This window comes from Xenopus tropicalis, chromosome 8, assembly GCF_000004195.4.
Source record: "Xenopus tropicalis strain Nigerian chromosome 8, UCB_Xtro_10.0, whole genome shotgun sequence".
In the NCBI taxonomy this organism is placed as follows: Eukaryota; Metazoa; Chordata; class Amphibia; order Anura; family Pipidae; genus Xenopus; species Xenopus tropicalis.
Window position 1 is genome coordinate 35,815,109 of NC_030684.2, and position 11,710 is coordinate 35,826,818.

At 38.7% G+C, this 11,710-nt stretch overlaps 1 protein-coding gene across 1 annotated transcript; it reads right to left on the reverse strand.

Moving 5' to 3' along the window:
• Positions 1-315: 315 nt before the first annotated feature.
• Positions 316-8,876, reverse strand: LOC116406685 (fructose-1,6-bisphosphatase 1-like). The gene is made up of 7 exons (XM_031891322.1): positions 8,606-8,876; positions 5,367-5,529; positions 4,732-4,824; positions 3,906-4,046; positions 2,593-2,730; positions 1,538-1,657; positions 316-745 (listed from the first exon to the last, which is right to left on the reverse strand). Exons 1-7 carry the CDS (start codon positions 8,773-8,775, stop codon positions 554-556), a joined length of 1,017 nt encoding a protein of 338 aa, XP_031747182.1. The 5' UTR covers positions 8,776-8,876; the 3' UTR covers positions 316-553.
• Positions 8,877-11,710: the final 2,834 nt, after the last annotated feature.

Here is an 11,710-nt window from a genome sequence, read left to right on the forward strand (position 1 = left end):
TTGAAATCTGTTTTTCAAAAACACTGATTTTTTTTTTATATTTCATACATTTGTTGGTTCAAGAATAAAAATTTTAATGGTAGAGCAAATTATTTGCCATGTAAACAGTGTAATTTAGAAGGAGCAGGAAGTAGTGTGGAAGCAAAATACAGAACTCTGTCCATTCATTGGCTAATGAGGCCTAGCATGTACTGTATGTGTGCCTTGGCTTGTTTGTGAGCACTGTGAATCCTATGATTCCAGGAGGCGGCAATTAATTCTTAAAATGACAATTTTCTATTTAGGATTACCCAATAGCAAATACTACTAAAAAAGTACATTTTTATGAAAATAGTTTATTTAGATGAATCAGGGTTTTACATATGAACTGCTCATGTGTATGTCTGCATGCCCATATTTCCATTAGGGACAGATTTAACAAAATCAATCTGCTCTATATAAAGAAGTTCATTAGTGCAATGGTGTGGAAAATATGTTTCTGCATGTTGGCACATTATATGGAGCATTAAGTATATTCTTTGGTCCCATGGCAGGAAATCTATCCATCTGCTCCCTACTTGCCCGCATATTTCTTGTAAAGATCCATATATTCCTGCACATCATCTGAGGAGCCCAGAACTATTGGCATTCTCTGGTGGATGCTCTCAGGAACTACATCCAGCACTGGTTCAAGTCCATTAGTAGCCATTCCCCCAGCCTTCTCCATGATATAAGCCATAGGGTTACACTCATACAGAAGCCTCAGCTACAAAAGGAAAGGAAGAACTTTATGAGAGGAGTTCATTCTATTTATAACAGTCATGCCATCAATTGCAGCTTTTGCTCCTTTACAGACCAACAGATTACAGAGCAGAGAACACAGTTTAACACGTATTAAATATAGTTTAGGGAAACATGCCGCCCTGTACCATCCCATGATGCAGTAACAAATCCATTATTCCACTAAAGGTATTGTCCAATGAACAGCTTAATGCTATTTGCTTAGTGTCACAATAACCACTTGGGCCAGTCCAGGTCAGTCTGCATACACCCTCCCCCTAAAACTATATTAATGAATTAATAGCAATTAACCTATGTTCAATAGATTTTGGTTGATTTGAACTTCCAGAAAGAGTCCTTATCTGAAAAACCCCACACTATAAGAATAACAGATCCCATACCTGCATTACTGCCCCTGCTTATAAAGCACTACAATGGTCACCAATTTTTTCATCCCCTCCCCACATTTAAATCAAATTTAAAATCAGAATTCTATCCATCTCAAACACCTAGTAAAGTTAAAATAGGCTGGATGACTTTATGTCTAGATAAAAGAAATACATACATAGTTTTTCTATAATTTAGACCACCAAAAATTAATGCTAAAAAATAATCTAAAAACTAAACCCTGTAGGATTGTATTGCAACAACTATGGATTTGTGCAGCTTAACGGACTTCCTGTTTTCTGGATATATATATACATTATATAATGTACATATATACTGTATATATATATATATTATTTGTGAAATAATCCTTAATAAGTATGAGTATTACCTTTCCTTTTGGGCTCTTTGTATTAGCAGGATACAAAAAAATTCCGCCATATACTAAAGTTCGATGAACATCTGCCACCATTGATCCAACGTATCTTGCACCGTATGGTGAGCTCCCATCCTAGTAAAGGAAAAAAAGCACAGCTAAAAACTATATATAGCATTTCTATGTATATAAGTGAGGTCAGGTGACAAAAAAAAAAATTTAATTTCAGCTAGTGGGTCAGTCTTTAGAACATATACAGTATAGTACCTGTGTATAGTACCTGTGGGATGAAAACTGCAGCAAAAGTTCAAAGTTGGTTTTTGGGTAAAGTTTACAGCCTGCAGATTCTTCTTTTTTTTTAGTCTTCAATTCTGCACTGGCTCCAGTTTGCAAAATCTCCCGATCCCTGTCTGCATCTGCGCCTTGATTGGTCAATTTTACTGCCCGTCAAGAAAGCTGTGCTCTGATTGGAGAATCCACAAGAAGAAAGATCCAATCAGAGCACAGCTGATTTCTGCAGAGCCCGGAGAAGATTTGCAGGACAGTGCAGAAACGGAGCCAGGTTGTTTTTTTTTTTTTTTTTTTTTTTAGGTGCTCACTTTCTGACCTAGACCAAATGAACAGTAGTTGGAGTACTGTCTAAAAAATACCAGGCGGTCCACCAGCTGAGCGTCACATTCAAGAAAGTGGGACTCCTTCCATCACACCATATCAAAGACCCTCACTCTTGGAGGTACTGCACACCATCATATATTAAGAAACTGTGTGTCAACAGATACTGAATGCATAAAACCTATACCTTGTACTGTCTCTACAATCTGACCAGGAGGTACTTAATCATACATGTCTAACCATTATAGTAACTAGCTGACTGACACACCCACACAACATAAATACACGCACTCTTACTGGGTTTCAAAGCAACTGCTCACTCTCATTTATGCAAGCTTCCAAAGCCACTTTGCAGGCACTCTATTGAATTTTCTAGTTTATGGTATTTTTTTTATATAAAACATTTGCAGAAAACTTTAAACATTTGCAGAAGTCTTTAAACAGAATCAAGCACTAACCTCTGGGAATTTCTTCCTCTGCACATATTCAGTAACTGCCTGATCACAGTATTTGGCATAGCCCTCGTTGAGACTATAGATATTGCCTTTCTTTTTAATTTTCACGTCTTTGTTAACTAGAATGAACTCTCCGATTGCCTAAAAGGAAAGACAAGCCACAGAAGTTTTAGACATAAATCACAAGTAATGTAAAATGCTTAAGAAGGGCTTTGATTCATGAATGCATGCCAAAAACCCAGTGTGTTTATATTCCTCTTTATTACAATGTAGAAGAAGAAACAGCAGATGAGCTATTGGCTGTGGATGAATTTAGGAAATATAGCAGGCACATCTCACCATGGAATACAGTTTTTTTTTTTTTTTTTTAAAAAGTCTCATACCGCAAAATAAGGTTCTCTGGATGACAGATGGTTCTAGAACTTGAAATAGAATTCCTCTACTGTATAAATCATTGATTAGTCTGGACAAAAGGGTACAATTTAACATCCATCAATAAAAAAACAAAGAATAACCGAGATGTTTAGGAATAGGAAAACAATGAGCCAATGTATCTAGAGATATCACCATAAAAATATACAGTAATGCACCAGTCCCCCAACTGTGCCACGCGATCCAGTGCCTTGGTTGGAAAAAACCCAGTCTAAAGCCAACTAGGGTGATATTTGGGGATAAGGTCACTTTTTTCAGCTAGATATTCTTAGATTTAATGTCAATAAGGGTGTAATATGGGATAAGCCAAAGGTAAGCCTTGACCAAATGATCATGTTTAGAGTGGGCTTCAGAAATAGCTATCAAATTGCATTTTGAGGTCAGGAAGGAATTCACTTGGATTTCCGTTTTGAGGCAAGTCAGTACTTTTTAGTGGATAGCTCAACAACAAAAGACTACAGACCCTACAAAGAGGAGAAAGACACAGTCAGATGTACAAAGTGTTGGGGAGCCACACAAGCATGACATTTTTGGGGGGGTGCCAAATAAAGGCTGTGATAGGCTACTATGTAGCTCCAGGTGTACTGCTGGCCTGCAGGAGGCTCTGCTTGAAGTAAAACTGTGTTTTAAAAATGGAAGCCTGCTTTGAGACCACTGGGAGCAACATCAAAGGGGGTGGTGAGCAACATGTTGCACCTGAGCCACTGGTTGGGGATCACTAAACTAACTATGGTATACCATAGTGCAACTGGCTTGAGCTGTGCATGTATTCAATTACAATTAGGTGCTGATAGGCGGTGTAGGGAATGGTTTGGGAAGCAAAGCACAGTTCAAGTAAGCAACACCTAGCAGGTACACAACATAAACAGTTTATAGTTACTCACAGGGTCAAGCATGAAACAGTTCACACCATATTGTGTGGCAAGGACCATCATGGTGGCACTACCATAGAGAGCATAGCCCGCTGCAACAATATTGCGCCCTGGTTGTAAGGCATCCTTTTCCGAAGGCTCTCCCTCAGATACCTGGAAAAGAAAGAACTTGTTAATTCCTGTTTCAGTTATATATTGACATTTAGTAAGCTGCATTCCTTTAAAGCAAGATGTAATTAAAATAGGCTAATTCTGCGCTGCATGCAGTTGCTGCTCCCTAGCATGCATGCTTATGTGTAAATCATGGGGTTTAATGAACAGCTCTAAAGTAGTCACTGGAGTGTAACATTAAATCGCATCGACGTTTGGCTTATTTCTCCAAGAACTGCAAGATTGTGTGTCTGGGTAACTATTTCTACAGATTAATGGTGGAGTTGTGATTTCCTCACCAGAATTCAACAGTACATCACGAGATATCTGGACTTGCCTTTACAGGAAGCAGGCCACCCTGTAATTCTATAATTTAGCGTTTATAAACCTCCATGATATCAGTGATTGGATTGACTTAGCTTAGTATCAGTTACAAAGCGATGCTCACATTGTACTAGATAACAACTGCATGCTGTGACTGGAAGTGACCCAGTCTGCAATATTTACCAAAGGATACTTTAAGCAATTAGTCAGTCTAATGCATGAGTGAGCTATCAGAGAAATCACTAGTTCATTACATTTCCTTGGCCTAACGGAGGGCCACACTATACATCATCCCTATAAAGAGGATGAGGTGAGGTAGCTGTAGAAAACACATACTTCCGGTATTATTAAACAAGTATCTTACCTTTCTGTAGACAGCGAAAATGCTACCAATAGAAGCAAGGCATTCAATGTTTGAGGAGCCATCCAAAGGATCAAAACAGACCACATATTTTCCCTAACAAGGTAATATAGTACAATTAGTGTTTCCAAATCACTCCTTCAATTACTTTCCATTCAAAGATTAAATCACTATGTTAAAGGAGAAGGAAAGGTAAAAACTAAGTAAGCTTTATCAGAAAGGTCTATGTAAATACAGCCATAAGCACTGAATCCTCAATTAAAAAAAACACAGGATTTATTGTCTTTTTTTTGTAAACATGTACTTCGATATCAGAAAATTCTTCATTCCTGGGGCCGGAGTCTGCGCAGCTCTCTCCTCTCTCCCTTCTCCTGCTCTCCCTCCTATAAGATTGCAAATGAATTCACTCCCCCCTTCCCTTAGGAATGTATGATCTGAGCTACAAACGGCTAGAGCTGCAGCAGGAAGCTACAAAGGCCAAGCTAAAATGGAAGCTGCTATCTGAAACGGAGGGAGTCTCTAGGGCTTTTTACTCATTTATTCTGCAGAATAAATATGGGGCTCTAACTAGCACTAATGTGGCAAATCTATTGGCAGTAAAATGCCAAAATGACTTTCCTTCTCCTTTAAGCACACACCCGTTTCTCAGGCTCCACAATAAGGGCATGCTGGTCCTCTTCAGACACAAGGACACAGGTACTGTATGATGATTTCAACATGTTGACAACCAGGTCATTGGAGAGGACATCAAGTTTTTTCACTTGGTCTCCCGTCACATTGGTGGATCCAGCAATCCCACAGCTAGAAAAAGCAGGAAAGCAAATTGAATATAAATAGGTAGTAAGCCTTATATCTGCAAAAGTCAAATTCCTGATAATAGGCACATTAGATTCAAAAACAAAGATTCCACTGTGACAAACTAAACATAATTGCAGAAGGGCTGCACAAAATGTGTAATGTAATCACTGCAGCCCAGAAGGTTGCATTCATTAAATGCAACACAGATTATTTAAAATGATCTAGTCACCTAAATCTTCATCTACATAAACTGTTAAATAGTCATGCAATATGTGGTATTTCTAATTTGAAACTGGGGGAGGTGGCAACCAAAGTCAATTCTGGGTTTAATAGCCTTCATACTGTTCCAAACAGGAGATGAAAAATCATCTTTCACTGATTTAAGCACTAGTGTCTGCAACTAGTTAGACAGGGATACCACCCTTAATCAGTTTAAAACTATATCGTATGTGTATATAGTTTTGGGTATAAATGTACCCAAAAAGCCTGCACATATGAGAAAATCACATTCACTAACACCAATGTCATTAAGGGGTTGTCCACTTTTGAGTTAACTTTTTGCATGCTGTAGAGATTAATATTTTGAGAAAAATTGCAATTGGTCTTCGTTTTTTTTTATTATTTGTAGTTTTTTTTAATTATTTCTGTTTTTGTTCAGCAGCTCTCCAGCTTGGAGTTTCAGCATCTAATTTGATGCTAGGATCCTAATTGCCTTAGCAACGAGGTTATGGTTTGAATGAAAGTCTGATATATGAATAGGGGAGGGCCTGAAGGTGAAAAATAATTAATAACCCCCATTTGAAAGCTACAAAGAGTTTAAAGAAGAAGGCAAATAATTCAAAAGCTATGAAAAACAAATAATTACCACAAATTGAAAAGTTGCTTAGCATTGGCCTTTCCATAACATACTAAAAGTTAACTTAAAGGGGAAACACCCCTTTAATACTGACAGAGGTTTCCTATGTTACAAACATACAAGCATCTAATAGCCATGTGGCTTTTCTGCTTTTAAACAGATGGAGCTTTTGTGCAACACGGAGCAGTGGAGAGACTGCCTATCAGCAAACTTTCAGCACTCTCCCTCCTGCCTGCAAGCTTGCTGTCACATCTATTTGCTTTTAGTGCAGGAGGGAGAGGGCTCCAAAATGTTTTTGCAGGGGGGCCCAGGAAACTGACAAGCAGGTATCTCAAGCTCCTGTCTTACATGTGCCTTACTCCACTGAGAGCACTTTGTAACATTTTTAGGGGTGACTTACCTTTGATTTGATCGTTGCTGTGTAACAAATAACTGCAGCTGAAACAGGTTTATGGAACAGCAGCAGCTACTGAGCCCTTTTCAGTTTGTTTGCCAAAGCCTTGCTTTGTAAGTTTAAAGGGAAGATTATAAAGCAATATGTTTCAGTGGAGCAACATTTATATTGCTGCTTTATGCCGAGTTTAGGGATAAGCTCCTTTACATAATTACAACCACTTTGCCCATTAGGGTTGATTTGCCACCTTAAGCTGGCAATACATATTAAGATCCACTCATTTGGTGAGGTCACTACAGTGATTAGTCTGATTTGGCCACTTCCATTTTGGGCTAAATTAGGCTGGTCCAAATGATGACTGCATCAACGTGCAGATGTGGTCCCTGCCCAGTGGGATTTTCAAACCTGCTTATAGGAGAAGGAACGGTAAAAATCACTTTGGGGAATCAAATGTTAGGCACCCCCCAGTGACTTTAACCGCTTACCTTTTACCCCGGGCTGGTGCCCCTGTTAGGAGAAAACCGCACCAGACAGGGTAGCTGCTGTTTCCTCTATCATCTGTCTTCTGAATGCAGTAAACTCTGGCTTTTCACTCTTCCGCGCATGCACAAGCTTGCAAAGACAGAAGTAGTAAGAACAGACGCTCGCTGCAGGTACCCCGGCTTGGTGCTGTTTTCCTCTTACAGGAGCAGCACGGGGTATAAGGTATAGGGGGTGCCTTTCCTTCTCCTTTAATAGATATCGGCCAGTATTCATTCACATACCAGGGAGGCCAGCGGTGAGGGCCTATACACAGGTAAATTAGCTGCCTACTCAGTGTAGAGGGGTTGAATCAGCAGGGTGTATGGCCAGCTCTAGATGCTAAATTGCACCAGTACATTTGCCCAGCAACCAGTCAGATATTTGTTTTTAATTTAGCATTTGTAATAGATTGCTGAATACAAATGGCTGATTAGTTGCTATTGAAAATTGCACTGGTTCAATTTAGCACCACTAAACCCACTGTTGCCAAATCCTTATGTGTATGCGCAGCTTTAGAGCTATGAAAGCCAATTAAGAACTGCTAAATGGCTGCAGGCTTAGCGAATACTTGTTCAATAGAGAACAGCCATGGCATTCTTCTAGGGTCAGCTGGCAGTGCAATTATTACCCTCATGGCATGGCAGTATTATAGTGGGTACCAATGGGCAAAAACAATTCTGGTTGGGGGGGGAATGACGGTATTATAGTGGGTACAAAATGATAGTGGGTACAAATGGGCAAAAACAATTCTGGTTGGGGGGGCATGACGGTATTATAGTGGGTACAAAATGATAGTGGGTACAAATGGGCAAAAACAATTCTGGTTGGGGGGGCATGAAAGTATTATAGTGGGTACCAATGGGCAAAACCAATTCTGGTTGGGGGGGGCATGACGGTATTATAGTGGGTGCAAAATGATAGTGGGTACAAATGGGCAAAAACAATTCTGGTTGGGGGGGCATGACGGTATTATAGTGGGTGCAAAATGATAGTGGGTACAAATGGGCAAAAACAATTCTGGTTGGGGGGCATGACGGTATTATAGTGGGTACAAAATGATAGTGGGTACAAATGGGCAAAAACAATTCTGGTTGGGGGGGCATGACGGTATTATAGTGGGTACAAAATGATAGTGGGTACAAATGGGCAAAAACAATTCTGGTTGGGGGGGCATGACGGTATTATAGTGGGCACAAAATGATAGTACAAATGGACAAAAACAATTCTGGTTGGGGGGGGGCATGACAATATTATAGTGGGTACCAATGGGCAAAACCAATTCTGGTTGGGGGGGGCATTGTACTCACAGGTTGGCCAGCCCAGCTTTGCGCACGGCGGAAGAAATAGCTTTTACAGCGGTGCAGATTGAGTTAAGTAGTTGGGTTAGCTCCCCTGTACCCTTGGCTTTCCTGCCCTCTTCCATCACGAAGCGAGTCAGGGTAATGACATCGGTGTTGAACGGAGACTGGTCGCTCATGCTGACTGCACTGGGATTCCTTGGCTGAGGGACCGCACTGAGACGGCACACAAATGGACACGCCCCCAACCCTATAGTGAGCCAATCAGGAACTGCGACTTAGGAGAAGAAAGAGGCGACGTTTAACCAATAAGAAGAAGGGAGAGACTTTCGAGGAACTTTTTATTACTGCGCTGATCGCCGCCTGGTCGTGGGAGGTGCTACACTAATTCGCTGGGATGTACAGACATCTAATAGGTATAGTATAGTAATGATTGTGCTGCTACACGTGTTTTATATATATATATATCTATATATATATCTATATATATCTATATATATATCTATATATATATCTATATATATATATATATATCTCTTGAGCTATAGAATGTGATAGAGGGATTCATCGTGTGTAAAGTCTTTACTGATTGTATTTGTTATATATGTCTATAACTACATGTATCTACCTCTGCCTGCTGTGAATACCATAAAATGATTGCTCATGTTGTTAATTTAACATGATCTGTTTGCTGTTGAGATATTTACTGAATAAAATATATATAATATGTATTTGCTAAAATATATATATAATATATATTTGCTAAGTCCTGTGAGTGTCCAATCTATGCACACAGTTTGTAAATACCCAGCATCTTTATTGGCTATTAAGGCTGGACATACGTATAGGTTAGTCTAGTTATTAGACGTGTCCCTGAATTTTTTTAATGATTTGGTCCCCCTAATATAGACATAAAAGGTGTCTTTTTTCAGCTTACGCTACATTATCTTTTGGTATGATATTGATATTATTGCACAGTTTGGAGTTGGTCTTAATTTTTTAATTTTTTTTTTGTGTGTGTTTTTTTCCAGTTATTTAGCCAGATAATTTGAAAAATTCAGAGACCTGGTCACTCTAATTTAGCAGCTCTCCAGTTTGGTTTTTCAGCTGCTATCTGGTTGCTAGGGTCTTATCTACCCTAGAAACTAGGCCGTAGTTTAAATGAGAGATGGGAATATGAATAGGGGAGAGCCTGCTAAGAAAGATGACAAATAATAAAAAGTAACAGTAACAATAGAATTGTAGTCTCGGAGCAATAGTTTTTGGCTGCTGGGGTTAGTGACTCCTATTTGAAATCTGGAAAGAGGCAGAAGGGAAAGGCAAATAAACCAAAAACTAGTAAAAATAAAATGCACTATTTTATATATCTATACATTTTGGGCATCAAACTTTTTAGTAGACCTCTGGCGTTCATATTTAGGGTGATGTGTCATTGTAAAATTCTGCAAGATAAATGCGACAAATTGCAACAATTTTAGGTGATTTTCTGAAAAGTTATAAAAACCGCTAAATTTAGCAAAGCTTTTAAGAGTTTGGTAGTTTGGTGTATAAAGACTTCTTTGCCCATGTTGGATTTGTCAGAATTTGTACTTTCAAAAAATATAAGGTTTTCTGGGGTTCTCAGGACCGTTAGGGGGTCTTATGACATGATATGGAGCCATGGGGCTCTTTCTACAGAAACTGATTTGACAGGAGAGAAAAATCTATATGCACTATATTCATTTTTTTTGATCGCATCGTTTTTATTCTTGCCTGAAAAAAATACCTTTTGTGTATTATTTTGGTGTTTTTACTGCATTTTCAGTGATTTTGGTGCATTTTTGGGTATTTTATTGCATTTTTAGCTATTTTATTGCATTTTCAGTTATGCATAGTTGTTGTTCGCTTGACTTTGTCTGTAAAACTTATTTGCCCAAGCCAAAATACTCAAACTGTAATTCAGACCTGAGATATTATTAGGCAAAAAAAAAAATGATTTTAGTGATTTTCTTTTTTATTTTTATAAATTTTATTGCATTTTACATTGTTCTTTGTTACTTGTCTTTGCACATGGACATTTTGTCTGCTGTATTTCAATTTGGCATCCTCTGTACCCCACATAGTTTGGTAAATCTATGCATATTGGGCATTAAACTGTTCAGTAGACCCCTGGCGTTCATACTTAGAGTGTTTTATGTTGGTACGTTACTAAATGTGGGGTACATAATGGGGCAACATGCAAGCTTTGTGACGATTTTCAGAAATGTCACAAAAACCGTTCTGTTTAGTATAGCTTTGTAGTTTGGTAGCTTGCAGTAGAAAGTTGTATTTACCCATTTTTGTTTTGTCAGAATGTGTACTTTCAGAAAATGTATAGTTTTCTAGGGTTTCCATACTGTTAAGGGATCTTATGGCACATAATATACATGCCGGTAGCTTATATTGCTTTGTATGCACTAACTTCCTTATGGGGTCTCTAAATGCCAGATACATTGGTGATCCTATGCATAGTGGGTATCAAACTGTTCAGTGGACCCTTGGCTTTCATATTTAGGGTGTGTTTTCTTGGTACCTAATGTTATGTGGGAGATAAGGTGCTTGAAAGTGGAAGATTTGATGTGATTTTCAGGTATTCCATCAAAACCGGCAATTTTGGAAAAGCATTGCGACTCTGTAGTTTGGAGTAGAAAGACATGGGTACCAATTTTGAATTCGCCCGAATATGTACTTTCCAAAAATATATGGTTTTGGGGGGGGTCAATGTAATTTTTTGTGTTTTTACCCCACAGAAAATGCAGTAAACGTGTTGAATTTTCAGTAGCTAAAGAGATCTCCGGGGCAATTTGTATGTACTAACTTTCCTTTGGGGTCTCTAAATGCCAGATACATTGGTGATCCTATGCACAATGGGCATCAAACTGTTCAGTGGACCCTTGGCTTTCATACTTAGGATGTATTTTCTTGGTACCTAATGTTATGTGGTAGATAAGTTGTTTGAAAGTGGAAGATTTGATGTGATTTTCAGGTATTGCATCAAAACCGGCAATTTTGGAAAAGCATTGCAACTCTGTAGTTTGGAGTAGAAGGACATGGGTACCAATTTTGAATTCGCCCGAATGTGTACTTTCCAAAAAT